Source organism: Argiope bruennichi, chromosome 2, assembly GCF_947563725.1.
Source record: "Argiope bruennichi chromosome 2, qqArgBrue1.1, whole genome shotgun sequence".
Taxonomy (NCBI): Eukaryota; Metazoa; Arthropoda; class Arachnida; order Araneae; family Araneidae; genus Argiope; species Argiope bruennichi.
This window is the reverse complement of record NC_079152.1, coordinates 132,084,500-132,100,889: the sequence shown is the minus strand read 5'-3', so window position 1 is coordinate 132,100,889 and position 16,390 is coordinate 132,084,500. Positions and strand designations below refer to the sequence as shown.

Below are 16,390 nucleotides of genomic sequence, written 5' to 3'. Positions count from 1 at the left end.
TCTTAGTTTTAGGATCTCAGAAAAAAGATTTCGTTTTAAAGTGCGTCCCAAAATTAACGAAAGATTTAAATTTAACACCATTCGTGCAGTAAAGTATTGGCAACCCTATTAAAATGGCCTTTTGACAACTGATAGTTTAGTGTTAGTAAAAATGGTGCGTTACACGACAAAACAACGTGTTAACGCAAGATTTGAATTAAATAAACAAAAACAGTTTTTTCCTTTAAATTATTATATTTTTATTAAATCGTAAAGTACAGAGGATATGTTTATGTATAGAATAATACATAGGCCAAATGACTTCCACAGCTCTGCTGGCACATACGCACTCTTTTGTCGAAATTTTCCATGACCAGTTGTCATAAATGTGGCTGAATTTCGTTGATTTCTCCTTCCATGCACGCGTGCTTGTGGGAGACCTTTGACTTAAAATAACCCCATAGAAAAAAATGGTGTTAAATCACACGATCTTGGTCGCCAATTCCCAAATTTTTATTACTATTGAAATATTTTTCATCAATGAATTCAAATTGTTCTATTGTGTAATATTCCATTTTTACTAACCCTTAACTATCAGCTGTCAAATGGTTTTTTTTAATAGGGCTGCCAACACTTTGCTGGACGAATGGTGTCAAATTCAAATCTTGCGTTCATTTTGAGACGCCCTTTATAAATTTCACCCAGTTTGAGTCAATTTTCCTCTGATTACACAATAACTAGAATAAAAATGGCGAAGGAAAGTCAATAAGCATAAACAAAAAAAAAAAAAGCTTCTTGGTTTGCAAAACTTGAATATTACAAGAAAAACGCGGACATTCACGAGTATTTCCGGCGCTAGACAGTGTAATGCCGTGGCTGCTTTTAATTAAATCTGCATGTCTTATGTGCAGAATGATAAGAGGAGCTGTTATGAACATCGAAACTGACAGTTTACACGCAGCAGTGGAAAGCGTCATACACCTTATGCATTAGGTTGTACACATTGAAGTTCAGCATAAGGAAAGGATTCCACGGCGTCCAGGGGACCCTAATATGGAATGAAAAAAGATTATTTTCTGTGAGTTTCGTGAATTTATTCATAACTGTACTCCCATAGCGCCGGTATTTCCTTTATCGGCAACTTTTAGTGCTAATTTTTTTTCTGCAGAATTCATCTTTTCATGCCTTCCACAGTCTGTATATGAAATGTGGTTTCATTTCATTCGTTCGTTTAAGCTTCAGATGCCGCCAAACAGGGAAAGTTATTTTATGGCCATCCTGTATAAAAGGAAAGAACAACTGCATTTAAAAATATACTTACTCTAATCAAATTTTACATTTTACTATTGACTGATTCTGAAATTAAACCTTAATTGTGAGTACGACAAAATTTCAGAAAACGCTCAACTACTGAGGCTGGAAAGTTTAGAGATGGTAATTTGGCCCCTTGTCCGTTTTCCTTTTTTGATGAGGATTCAAATTCTGGAGATACACTACAAATTAATCTTCCTGATACTTCAAAACTGGTGGGGTACATAAATAAGCTAAATTAAAAGTCTTTTATTGCATTAGGAAAGTTCAGTTTTGGTCAGCAGTTACTATTTATCATCCTGAAATTCTTAAAACTGAATCATTAATTGTTCGCAGATTTTTTTTTTTTTTTTTTTGCTCAATTTAGAGCTACTGACGTTTAAATCATATAAAGCCAAAAGTATGATTGGAAATGGATATTATCAAAAATAGACGGATATTTTTGCCCTAAGCCCTCACATTGCAAATTGAAATTAATTAAGTAATCAGATTTCTGATTATTGGTCAAATAGAATGAATAAATTCATTTTTTCATGTTTAATAATTGTACAGTATAAAATATGTAAAGAAGCTATTCAGAACACTCTCTTTAAAAAAAAATGAGATCTCTAGACTTTTCCTAAAAGCATTTTTAATTTTATTATAATTTTAAATATAGTTACGTTCCATCCGAAACGCTTTTTTTATTTCTTCTTTTTTATATTAACAATGCGTTTTGCAACAAATGAATTTTAAAAATTCAATTATTACGAGGCCAGTATTTTTCTCACGAAATTGACTCGGTGCTGAAAATAAATATGGCTGTTCTAGTTACGCTTGCCTTTATTTTTTTCACTAGCTGAAGAAATTCATTGAAGCTATTCATGAAATAATTTAAATTTTCTATTTTTCAGATATTCTTCGTACTACGCAAGAAGCAACATCAGATATCATTTCTTCATGTTTTCCATCATACCTCTATGTGTTTATTCAGTATCTCGTTTATGACAATTCCTGATCCAGGTACATTTTAATGCATATATATATGTGGCCAAAATTGTGGATACTTTTGAAATTTTTAATGTTTTCTAATTTTGTATGCTTATAGAAAATGTAATGTTTCACAAAATGGAAACACTTTATCATTTTAAAGGGAATTTAATGCTGATTTCAATACCAAAAGCAAAATTCAAATATTTGCAATACAAAAAAAGTTTAGAGGCAATAATTATCGAGAATACATTAGATGCTGATGACTCCAGTGAGTTATCAGTGCTTAGTAAGGTAGCCTTTATTTTTTATTACAGCTTCACAATGATGTTTCATTGAGTTGACGACAGTTTTAAGCTCTTCCTTCGTTATTGCTTGATGCCAGGAAACAATTATAGACTCAATGAATCCTCTTTTATTTGATGAACGCTTCTTATATATCAGAGTTTTCAAACGGTCCCATAAATTCTCAATGATTTTGAGTTTAGGACTGTTTCCTGGCCATGATAACAATTCAGTTCTCTTTGTACTAAACCACGCTTTCGATATTTTTGCTGTGTGGCAAGTAGCTGAATCCTGCTGAAAAATAAATAATGCATTGTTGGGAAAGAGATCACTGAAGAAAGGCGAAAGTTTTGTCTCTAGAATAGTGTCAATATATTTTCTTGCATTTAATGTCCCATCAATAACATGAACAATTTTCCCCTTGCCTAAATCGACATGTAAAGAAATCCCTGTCAGAATCTCATATTATATAACTACTAGAGAAAATCATTTCGCCCTCTTTCGCAGTTCTGCCCTTGTATCGCTTGTGAACGCAAATTTTAGTCTGGATTCCTCATAGAAAAAATCCTTTATTTTGAATCCCTGCCTGAGGGTGACCCTTGAGAAAATCTTCAGGCCAGTTTCTTATTTTATTTGGTTTAATTTTTGTACTTTTTTCTAAATTTGCTGTATCGACTAAAAGCCGACACGTTCTCACACTCCAAGTGAAGGGATAAAAAATTTCTCATATAAACAAATTCCATGCCTATGTTTCCTTTACTTGTGATAAACACGTGTTATAAATCCCTATTAAAATCTCTCAGTATATATTCACAGGTATAAAATTTTCATTAGCTTTTCGTTTTGTGCCGTTGTGTGTTGTGCTGGTAGCTTCTGCTTGTGCAAAAAATCATGGCTCCCGGGACGAAAATAAAACAAAATTTAAAAAATCGAAAGTCTCTTCACTGTCTTCGAAACTGCCATCTGCTTTCAAAAATAATGTTTACATATTTAATTAGTCGATAGGATAGTGCAAAAGTTTCAAATTAATTAAAAGAATTAAATTCCCGGAAAGAGAGGACTTGACTCGCCGTTGTTCTGATGATGTTCTGTGCTGTCTCGGCCACGCTGTCTCCTGTTGCGTAGATTCTTCGGATTCGAGCACGCCGTTTCACGTCACTGAAGTTCCACGATTGCCGATTCTTCCATTTTCTATTACCTCATCGCCGATGGTACCATCCGTAACCTTATACCTCATCCGACACTCCGGCTCTGCTGCTCAGTACCCATGTGTTTGTGCTCCTTATCACTTCTTCAAGAAGTTCCTGCTCCTATTCTGTGCCAAATTGAATCACTCAGATCCCTTTCGTGTTATATTATCACCACAATATAATAATCGCCTGATTTACTCTCCAAAGTCAGTCCAGTGCTCAATATTGCCTTTCAGTGAATCATCAAAATGTGATTAGTGTTTGTAAAAAAAATGTTCCTGATCCAACGGATGAAAATCCAGATTTATAATTTGTACTTATGATTTTTTTATTTGCATTTTTCAATTTCGATAAATTGCAAATAATCTTTTTATATTAATATTTAAAATATTATGAAGTTTTTGATTTTTTTTTTTCAAATCTATTATTTAAAATTTAGGCACAATATTAAAATGTGTTGTATTTGAAATTTATTTATATGCTAATAAAGTCAAGAAAGATGATTTCTTCAAATAAATTAAATTTATTTTTAAATTAAAAAATAACAAAATAAATAAAAGCTATGACATATGATATCAGAGAAAATTAGTGAATTCCTCAGATGAAATTTGTTACACCTCTGGTAGTAAATAAACTGTACTCTGTTATTTATTGTGTCAAAATGCTTTTATGTTTTAATATGTATACAAACTTTGTGAAAGAAAAAATAGCCGACCAAGCTTCTTATATACTTCATAATTAATAGCATGTGATGGTTAGAATAATGTAGCAAATACCCCAGGAGAAATTTTTACACCTCTGACAGTCATTAAACTACCCTCTATTATCACTTGTGCCAAAATACTTGTTTGTTACAAAATACAAATATTTTTTTTCAATTACCCAAATATTTTTTTATACTATATATTTTATTTTCCACATATTTCTCATAAGAGTATTACATTCATTTACAAGTGTTTTGTATGAAATCTTTGAATCTTGTAATTATTTTTAGTTCCATGTATTTCATATGAAACCAATTATTTTTATCTTTAAATTTTGCATTTGATATTTATGAAATCCTGCATTTATTATTTTCAGCTTCAAGTGTTTAATATGAAATATTTCAATCTTACATTTATTTTCATTTCCAAACTTTTCATTTGAGATTTTTAAAATTCTGTTTATTATTTTCAGTTCCAAATACTTTATTACAAATCATAATTATATTGATATTTCATTTGGGTGAAATCATAACAATATTGATATTTTATTGAACAACTTAATATTTTAATTTCTTACTACTAATTTTTTACTTACTTTAATCTTACTTTACTTACTACTATTATTATTTACTTACTACTATATATCTTTTCTTACTACTATTTTTTTAAAAACTTACTTTAATTTTTTACTACTACTTCCACTTTTAACTTCTACTTCTTTAATATTTTTACTTCTAATTTAATAATCTTGTTGACTCAGACTTCCTAGCATTTAAGAATAATATAGGCAAACATATCATAGACTGTCCTTATAAAATTAAATTCATCAATTGAGTTTTTACAGAAAAATAACTTTGAACATAATATTATTTAAATTTTTAATATTTTGTTGTTGATGATTATTTAGGTTTACATGGGATTGTCACAAATATAATTCTCAGTTTTTTTGTTTTTTTTTTATATATATTTTTAAAATAAAATGATGAATGGGATTTCTGTATTAATGTAAAAGTAAGGGAAACTTTAGAATCTCTAATATTAACTTCTTACTCAGACACTGTAGGGTATGGTTGTGTGTCAAAGGGTCTTGACGCACTTCCACGTATTGCGGTGGGGAGAGGGGGAAATTGTAATGATATTTTAAAATCTAATTTAAACTTAATTAACTTACTAATTTTTTAGCTTACTTTAGCCCATATTAACTTCATTCTAAAATATTCTCTTATTTCCTGATTCCATTCCACTTTTTTTATTTAATTAATTCAACATGAGTTCTAAAACTGCTGAATCGGCTAAAAGCCGACACGTTTCCACACTCCTAGTGAAGAGATAAAATATTGCTGATATAAATAAATTCCACTTAAAGATCACTGTGTTTCTCTTACTTGTGATTGACACGTGTTATAAATCCCTATTAAAATCTCACAATATATATTCACAGGTATAAAATTTTCATTAGCTTTTCTTCATTTCGTTTTGTGTCGTTGAGTCCCGTGCTGGTCGCTTCTGCTTGTGCAAAAAATCCTGGTTCCCGGGACGAAAATAATACAAAATTAAAAAATCGAAAGTTTCTTTACTGTCTGCGAAACTGTCATCGTAATATATATATATATATATATATATATATATATATGCTAATGTTAATATTTAAAAATAAAAATAAAAAATAATGTATAAAATAATGTTGTAAAAATAATGTATGTGCAATAATTTGCTTCGAAATCATTTTGTAAAAAATATTAAAATTTTGATTACATTTTAAATCACTTAATTATAGTTAAAATAAGTCTTATAAAAAACTATAAAAAATTCTTTCACAATAAAGAAACTGCTATCCACGAAGTGATTATGTATCAAATTTGATAACTGTAAATCAAAAGATATGCTCTGTAAAGCACGTTGTGAATCGCACAATTCGTATGTTTCAATTTACAACTTATACATCCAAATATAAACCTTATGTTAAAAATAGCTCCTCCTTGATATGTGCATAATAATCATTAAATTTGCAGTAATATATTGAGAAACCTTATGTTGGTATGGAATAGGAGTATTGTTAATATCAATTTTAGGACCCTATTTTGAGACTTTTGAATTATAAGTTTAATATATTCAATGCGTTTGTTATCGTTTACACATGTCTGGATTGCCAATACGGTCTCTGAAGTAAATGGTTCTTGACCAACGATTGGGCTAATATTCAAAAAACAGAAATGAGAATAAGAAAAATATAAAATGAAAAATACATAAAGAAAAAAATACATAAAATAAAAATTTTGCAAGATGGAGTGACTTTTTTTTTTGTCATTTCAGCTTTTTTTCTTGTCTTCGCTATGTGCCTGAATACCTTTGTGCACTTCGTCATGTACTTTTATTATGGCTTATCAGCTTTCGGGAAGTCAATACAGAAATATTTGTGGTGGAAACATTATCTCACACTTTTGCAAATTGTAAGTATATACCCCAAAGCTCAGTTTTGCTACATTCATAAATATTGTTACGAATTTCCTGCGACGTGCTTAGAGTAAATTCAATAAGCAGAATCCTTTTAAAAAAATAAATAAAGCTATTTATTTAACGAAGACTACAAGAATAACACTGCTCATTCAATAGCTCAGTCACCAGCCTACAGCTTGCTTGCTGTCTAAGGCTCCAATACAACTCCTAGCTTGATGGTTGGGTTGACGGGGCGCCTAGCCCCGGCAGGGGCTTATCCCCGGTAAGGAGAGACTTCACAGTGCTTTGCTGTCTATACTTTGCCGTGGCCGTCTTCGACGAAATTTGGAGATGACGAGTGTCAGGACTCATTGTGATTGTCTGATATTAGGGTGAAGGGGGGGGGGGATACGCTGCCGTTGGGCTTAGTAAGTTTTTACTGCTCGTGAGCTAGAATTGGCTATTGAGATACAGTATAATTTGAGTTTGAAAAAATAAAAGTTAGGAAGAAAAACTAAGGGGCTGAGATAAATTAAAGTAGTATATTACGGGGTCTTCTAGAGTTTGTAGATGGTTTATATTTAGGGATTTTAGCTATTGCTTCATTTTCATTCTTATCCATGTTTTTAAAGAAGTTAGTGGCTAGATTTTTAATGAATTTTTTAAGAGGGGGATAGTCTAGGCATAAGTACATATTTGTATTGGGCATGTAGTATTTCATATTGCAGAAATTTCTAATTAAGTTATTTTGCTGGCGTTCAATAAGTCTAAGATTAGTCTTGGCAGCATATCCCCACACAGGGCAGGCATAAGTTAATACTGGACGCAAGTAGGCAGAGTAAATAAGCATTTTATTTTGTCTACTCATTTTGGAGTTTCGAGAAATTAAGGGATAAAATTTACGAGTTAGGTCTCGAAACTTTTTAGCTGTGTAAATAAAGTGGGGTTTCCAAGTTAATTTACTATCTAGAATAACACCTAAATATTTGCATTCCTTAGACCACGGGACAGTTTGATTTTTAATTTTAACTGGGGAGAAATTCTTTTTACAGTTATTTTTATTAAAAACTATAGCTTCAGTTTTACTAGCATTTATTTCAATTTTCCATTCGACGAACCAGTCCTCAAGAGATTTAATATGTCGGTTCAAAGCTATGGTAATGAAATTTTGATTTTTGTTTCTAGCTAGTATTGCAGTGTCATCAGCGTACATGCACAACATAGTGTTAAATTGCTTGGGGATATCATTAATAAACAAGGAAAATAAAATTGGCCCTAGTTTAGATCCTTGAGGTACACCTGCAAGAATAGGTTTTACTTCCGAAAATTCATTGTTTATCTTGATTTTAAAGGATCTGTAACTGAGGTAAGAAATTATAATTTTGATAAGGTGTGGGGGTATGTTGTAATTAATTAGCTTGTATATAAGACCATCTTGCCAAACTCTGTCAAAAGCTTTCTGAATGTCAAGGAAAACCGCTGCAGTTTTTTGTTTATTTTCAAAACCTTCTTCAATGAATTCTACTGCTCTAATTAATTGGTGGGTTGTAGATAGGTTACGGCGAAATCCAAATTGTTCAGGTGTTAGTATATTATGTTCTTCTAGGTAATTATTTAATCTATTGAGAATTATCTGTTCAGCAATTTTGCTGACAGAAGAGAGTAGGGATATGGGTCTATAACTGCAGGGATCAGTTGGGTCTTTTCCTGGTTTTAATATGGGGATAACTGCAGCTGTTTTCCATGACATGGGAAAATATCCTAATTTGAGAATGCTATGAATTATATTAATTAAAAATTTTAGGTAATTGTCCGGAAGTGTTTTTAACATTTTGTTGTTAATACTGTCAAGGCCAGGGGCTTTTTTGATATTAAGTTTTTTAATATGATCCTTTAATTCATCAGTTGAGGGAGGGGGAATATCAATAAATTTTTGTGGCAATGAGTCGAGAAAGCCTTTGACTGTATTATTTACATTATGTTCTGTGGTGAAATTGCTCAATTCATTAAGTTGAAATTGTTTCTCAAGGCTAGCCGCCAGGCAGTTTGCTTTTTCTTTATCAGTTATTGCAATACTAGCAGGGCCTTTAAGGACCGGAATTTTTTGTTTTTTACTTTTAAAAGTTTTGACAAGTTTCCAGATTGATCCGTCTTCTGTGTTAACACTAATTAATTTGTGTATAAATTCATTGCTTTGAATTTTATTGTTAAGTTTTTCAATTTCCTTATTAATTTGGTTCATTAGTCTCTTGAAGACTGGGTCTCTGGTTTTTTGAAAATTTTTCCTGGCAAAGTTCCTGTCCCTGATTAGGTCTCTAATTTTAGGGTCAATAAAATTTTGACTATTTATAATGGGGGTGGAGGCTAGATTTTTTGCATTAATAATTTGCGATTCGAAGATGTTTACAAAATGGTCAAGTTTATCTGGGTTTGTAAATTCATCAATGTTTGGGGTTTCTGATTGACTGAGGGTTAATTTAAAATTATTCCAGTTTGTTTTAAATTTATTAAGATTATTGGGCAGGGAATATTTAAAGAAAAAATTTAATAAGATGGGATTATGGTCAGAGCTAAGTTCAGGTAAGGAGTGAATTTCATATGGGTACAGGAAGTCTTTAATTAAGGTGAGGTCTATTGTATTGGCTGACTGAGGCCCAAATCTAGTGGGGGTGGACGGTGCTATAATGTCTAATCCGGCCTGAAGGGCGAATGATTTTAGGGAATTACCTTTTGGGCAGTTACGCTTACAATCCCAGCTAACGTGGTGAGCGTTAAAGTCTCCGCAAATTATTTGATTAGGTCCTGTTTGCATCAGGTTTTCGATGTCGAAAATAAAATTGGAATTATCTGCACTAGGGGGGATATAAATAGAGATTAAGGTTATTGGATCTTGATTTTTAAAATTTAATTTTACTACATTAGCTTCTACATGTTGTAGTAAAGGTGGGGGGACCTCACTGTGAGGTAAACCATTTTTAATTAAAATTGCAGTACCGCCGCCAGCCTGGTTAACTCTGTAACTGTAATATGAGAAATAGTTTGCCAGGAAAATTTTTCTTTGTGGTCTAAGGTGGGTTTCTTGCAGTAGGATTACATCGGGGTTATACTTATTTACAAAATTACGAAGGTCAATTATTTTATTGTTAATGCCATTTGCGTTCCAATAGACTATGCGAAGGCTATTGCAGGAGAAAACTAGTTAGTGACAGGTAGACTTGGGTTATCGAATGCCTTCATGAGTATATCCAGTTTTTCCATAACAGTGTTTGCGGTTTTTAGTTTTTTAAGCTGTGAAAAGAGTAAAGGGTACTCGGTCGTTAGCTTTTTCAGTTCTTTCATTGCTTCTATAATGTCAGCGAAATCATTGCCTTCTAAAACGGTGTTGTTGGCTTGTTTGTGACCATAGGTTTGTGGCGCCAGCTCTGGTGGGCTTGTGTGGTAAGAGTGTAATGGAGGCGCCATCTCATGATGGCTTGTGTTTTTAAAAAGACCTGCAAAACTGACATTTGGCCTGATCAGAGCTTGGTTTTTGTGAAAATAGTTGTCCCTATTTTTTCTCGCAGACTGAATTTTTGGGAAGGCCTCGCAGCCGCGGTAAGATGCTATGTGCCCTTGTTTGCCGCAATTGATGCAAGTTGGCGTTTCAATTTTTTCTTTTATCACGCAAGCATTTGTTTCGTGGCTTTCGCCACACTTCAGACATCTGGGCTTTATGTTGCAGTTATTCGCTGCATGGTGAAAAAAGTTGCAACGATAACATTGCGAGACTAGGTTGCGACCTCTGTAGGGCTCTACTGTGATACTAAGGTAATCCAGATGTTCTATTTTAAAGATTTCCTCGGCTTTTTCAGTTTTATTAAGTTCAACCATATAAAATGGAAGAGGTCTCTTAGTTCTTAGCTGGGTAAGTTGAACAACCCTAGTCACTGGGAAACCACTATCAACTAGGTTTTGAGCTATTATTTTTGTGTCGTATTCATGGGGGAGCCCTTTGATGACTGCTTTTAATGGTCTTTTGTTTTGGGGGGTTATGATATAATAATCATAACCCTGCTGCCTGCAGAAATTTTGAATGGCTTTGTGTTGATCAGCCGATTCTGGGAATATTTTAATGAACCCTTTATTCAGTTTGTTGACAGTTTTGCCGCAGGTTTTGGCAATTTGGGATAAAATTTCATTAAAGTTATCTGCATATTTCAACATTATTGGTGGTATTTTATGTTCTGCAGTGTTGGGAGTTTCATTTTCAACTGGAATATTATTGAGGACTTGAAATTTATTGCTTAAGTTAATTACATTTTTAGGGGGTTCCGGTTTATTTCTGGCAAGTTTCCTCTTTGTTGGAGAGACGAAATTATCATTATTCAGGTTCAGGGAGGGTTCCTTAGAGTGTTCACATTTCGAGTCCTGACAAGAACTAACAAGGTTCATCTTACCCAGAAGGGTCTCCATCTCCTGAATCGCTTGTTTTCTTCTAGACTCCATGGCTGCAAGATGCGGGTGAGCATAATCAATCTGCTCCCTCTTGGCATGCCTTGTGGCTTGGTTGATACCTTCAATTTCAAGTCTTAGGACTTTTACCGCATCTCGGATCATCAATCTTTCCTTGCAATGGATGCAAGTGTATTTCTCTTTAGTTTGAGGCAGATCACTATGATTGCCATCAATGATCATTTCTTCATTCGTCTCCGCGCATCTGCGCTTTCCACCTTCTTCGCAAACGCTACCGTTCATGACGGAAGCTAACACGAACGAACAACAACAACGAACAACCAACAACCCCAATACAACTCCTAATCTTTCGCGCTTGTTTTTATATGCTCTCTGCCGGAAGTGACGTCACTAACAGGAAGTTATGTCATATTAGAAAAATCCAGAACCTTGGAGAGAATTCAAGAAATCAGGATCCCTCTAGAAAATCCTCTCTGTCGCCAAGGTTTCCAACTTCCGTCGCCAATCTTGGCGAAATGTCGCCAAATTTGGCGACAAAAATTAGTTGCCTAAAACATCGCCAATGAGCCAATATCTCGCCAATTTGGCGACTTGCTATTGAAATACAATGGGATACATATAACATTCATTATCATAAGACAAATTACACCAATTTACAGAATTCGTAACAATATATTTAATCATTCACGAAAAAATTTGAACTTGATTATTGAAAAAGTATTCACCATTAATGTTACTTTATCCATTAATATTGAGATTTATTGAACTCTTTTTATTATTTTTTTTATTATACAGGATGGTTATAATTAAAGTTCCACTTTGAAATGGCCATAAAAGGAAAATTACAGGACCAAATGTTATCAAACTTGGTAATAATTTAAAGGAGGTTCATCAAAATTTTTTTCTGCCAAAAAAGTTCAAACACTTACCACCAGGAGTGAAATGTCGCTATATGTAAAATAGGACATGAAGACACCGCTTTCAAATGAGTTTAACCGTTTCTAAAACGTTTTACAAAGCATGTTCAATGTGTATTATCTCAAAAGCACTGGTTATGGTGAAAATCAAACAAATTGGCGGAACTGAAAGATGCGATGCACCGACATGTGTGTAACATTCTTCCTGCTATGCTAAGAGCTACTTTTGACAATGCAGCAATGCGATTTTAGAAAATGATGGATGCCACATTGGACATGCTTTGTAACACGTTTCAGAAACGATTAAAGGAATTTTAAATCATTGTCTTCACGTTCTGTTTTGCTTAACATTATTTCAGACAGCGCCAATTCTTCCTTGGTGTTATGATTTTTTTTTTTTTTTTTTTTTTGTGGAAAAGAAATTTCCATGATCCTCTTTAAATTATTACCATCTCTCCAAACCGAAAGAGAACTTTTTGGCCGTAGATGCGGAGATGGTGGTGTAGTGTATTGAAAGAACAAACGTAACAACAAAACTAGCTCAAAAAGATATAAACTTATCAAAAAATAAAATACTTTTGCATGTTTGAATTATAGATTGCAATTAAACTTGAAAGATAAATAATTTGTTTCTGTATTACAGTTATTTGATATTATAAATGAATAAAAAGCAAAAAAGATATTTGATGCTATTTAAATAGTATCAATTTTTTTACAGGCTCAATTTCTGCTAATATTGTTATTTATGGTTATATCGTTTGGAAGCGGCTGCGAGAAGATGGAGCCTCTACAAGCTCTTGTTGCAGTTTTTATCGTCAGCATGATTGTGCTATTCCTCAAGTTTTATCAAAAATCAATCAAGAAATCTAAGATGCAATGAAGCCAATAACGCGTTGATGTTAAAATCAAGTACTAATAAAACCTTATCAACATATTTAAATAAATTTCTTATAAATATGTTCATGTGTTTTATTACGAGTTTTATGCTATTCACAAACACTCTGGGCCGCGGTGGCCTGGTGGTAAGGTCTCCGTTTCGGAACCGGAGAGTTTGAAGTTCGAGACCCGATACGAACGAAGAACCATCGTGTAAGCGGATCTGGTGCACGTTAAATCCATCAGAGCCAAACGTCCTCCCACTGGTGTGGTGTGGAAGTTTAGAGAGGGGTGTTCCAGCTCAGGTGTTCTTCTCGTCATTTGACCGCGATTCAAAATTACGAGGTCCGTCCTAAAATAGCCCTAGTGTTGCTTTATAGCAGGATGTTAATATAACTAGATTAAATTCAACAAGCATTTATAATTCGCTTAGAATTCTTCGGTAAGAGTATTGATGTATACACTTTTCAATATATAAACTTTTCTTAGGTATGCAATTGCATACTTATAACAACGTTAACAATCAGTAGGCTGGATCTCTTGACCATAACTGCATACTTCATGCATACATATTTAGGAGGGTGGAAATATGCATCTAGACACTACTTTTGGGGGTTTTTTAATTCTAGTTTAAATTAATTAAAAATTTTCCAGATTTCGACGTTCTCTCCTATAATTTCCTAAAATATTTCTGCATAAAAATTACTTTTACGCTAATTTAAAATGAAATAATTATCTTTCCAATGATGTCACTTTAATTGCTGTAAAATTCTTCAGACTATAATTCTTTTAATTTTAACCTTAATTCTAACTTGTGACAAGTAATATTTTCATTGTCGTGAATAAAACAGAAATCTCCTTACTTTTTTCAAATATTTGATTCCAGGATTTTCTTCTATTGTTGAAAATTAAAGAAGGAGCCTTTTAATATCTATGTAGGTTACAGGTCAAACAAAAAATTGAAGGTAAAATACCACTAAATTTTTTTTAAAAATGTATCGAGCATAAAAGAGCTATGATGTCAGGAAAATGGTCTCCATTAGAAATGCTCATATGTAAATGAATAGAACATAGAAAAAAACTATTAAAACTTTTAAATCAATTAAATCATCAATTAAAACTATTAAAATAGCATGGCTTTAAAGCACAACAATTTGAGAGAATCATGGACAAAGTTTTAGCTAAACGGTTTAATTGATGTCAAATATAATTAATATCTCCAGTGAATCAGCTTGTCTCCAAGGCGAATAATAAGCAGAATAAAATTTTAGTTTTAATAAAAATGAGCGCTAAAAAATGAAACAAATTGTCATGAATTAAACGGGTTTCAATGCAAATTTTTAAATAATAGCATAAGCTTATTTAAGTAATATTCTGAAGAGAATATACACTATGCCTCATTTACTCAAAAATCACACCAAATGATACTTAACTGATCTCAACTCTGTTATTTGCAAATTATCTTTTATTTTCATACGTCTAAATGGAATTTCTAATCGCTTTGTAGTTTTCCGAAGATAACAAATTCAACACATACCAATAAAATACAATTATTTCTAGTGCAAGATTCTACTTCACAATCCATTTTCATGCTAAGGTTTATTAAAATTTGATTTAATTAGAAGTTCCGCTGCCTGTCAGTTTGGTTTAGAGTGATTATGAACTGGATAAAAATATAAAGAACGAATGTAGAATATGTAGATAATATTCTTATAAAGCATAAAAACATAAATTTTGCATCCTTACTTCGTACATGCGGGAACATCATGGTTTCCGTACAAATACGCTCCTTTCACATCAGTTTGAACATGCTCCACCTTAAAGTCCATGCTAGCAAAGCAAATAGAAATTTTATTTTCTCAACATTTTCAAGTTTTGGAAAGAGGTATGTAAATTCAACACCAAATCTTTGTCTAAACCCTTGGTGCTATTCATCTAGTAAACTTAAAATTTTCATATGGAAACTAGAATTTAAAATTTTCATATTCGAATTTTGTTTGACCAGATTCCATATCTTTCTATTATGCATTCATTTAATTTTCTCTGACATAGTTTTATACCATTTCTAAATAGAGAAATTTTCTTTAAACTTTCTTGGTATTTTAGTAATATACAAGGTGGTCGAAATTAAAACACCTCTACTCTGAAGTCTCTATACAGCAAACTACTCAGTGTAAAGGCTCCAAAATTGTTGAACGTACTATTCAAGACACGGGGAAACGGATTACACGAAAAAAGAATTAGTTCCAGAAACACCGAGAGATAGCGATATTCATATAGATAAGGGATAGGAAACCCTTTCAATTGTTTTATAGGAATCGTTGCCAATTTCTGTATATGTTCTTAATTACCCAGAGGTGGTTTTAAGTATTTTGCGTAGATAAACAAAGTGCATTATGAGGCCCTTTTAATCAGCTGAACATTTTAGTTAAAACCAACAAACTAAATGTAATTTATTTTTATATTTCAACACTTTATTTTAACTTAATTAATTTATTAATAATTTAGATAAGATAATTTTTTTATTCTTTTAATAATTTAGTGAAAATCTGTTTCTATTTATTCATTTATGAAATGAATCATAACTACACGACATATATGTTAGTGCATAATGAATCAAACGTTTTTGATGATAAATTTTTATAAGTAATAGTATGACTAACTATCTGTAATAATTAGGTTCACGTTATGATGTTTTTGTTGTTTCTGATTCCGCCTCCATGAAGTCAAAGATCTCTAAAAAGTCTAAAAACAAAAGCGGATCCCTTAAAATCTCAAAAATAGTAAAATTTAAACATTTAAGAATATGATTGGGAGAGGCTTAATCTGCCTTGCACCAAAGACATTCAGTAAAGATCTTCCGGTCATGTTAGATGGAACAAACCTTTGAACCTTTTTTTAACGTAGTGAAATAAATAAGAATTATCTAATCATATTTAGCATTAAATATTATTCTAATATTTTATCTTTCAAAGAATTTATATGTTTTTATAATTTAATTTATATGGCATTCAGGTGAATAACATTGTCTTAATAGCTAAGTGAATAAAATTTAACAACCAGGCGAATCACATTTTTCTTCGTCCTGCCTGCAGGTCCCTGTAAGTTCAGCGGCCAGAGGAGTTGCCTAGTTGGAGATCCGCCAATAGTACTGTTCCAAAAAACAATTTTGTAATTTAATCTCACGATAGTTCCATTAATGGGATTTCTTCAACTGTCGGCATTTCCACTTTCTTAATATATTCTTCAAAGGAATCTCTGATTCCATTGG

The 16,390-nt window shown here is 32.3% G+C and overlaps 1 protein-coding gene across 6 annotated transcripts in view; it reads left to right on the top strand.

Moving 5' to 3' along the window:
* LOC129961912 (elongation of very long chain fatty acids protein 4-like) overlaps window positions 1–13,163 on the top strand; it is a 52,191-nt gene extending 39,028 nt beyond the window's left edge. For 4 of the 6 annotated variants that reach the window (XM_056075545.1, XM_056075542.1, XM_056075543.1 and 1 more), the window contains 3 exons: window positions 2,184–2,292; window positions 6,752–6,888; window positions 12,962–13,163. In XM_056075545.1, coding sequence (XP_055931520.1) covers window positions 2,184–2,292; window positions 6,752–6,888; window positions 12,962–13,123 — 408 coding nt within the window. In that variant the 3' untranslated portion in view covers window positions 13,124–13,163. The remainder of the gene's footprint in view (window positions 1–2,183; window positions 2,293–6,751; window positions 6,889–12,961) is intronic. The other 2 variants (XM_056075547.1, XM_056075546.1) reach the window with 1 other exon arrangement.
* Window positions 13,164–16,390: the final 3,227 nt, after the last annotated feature.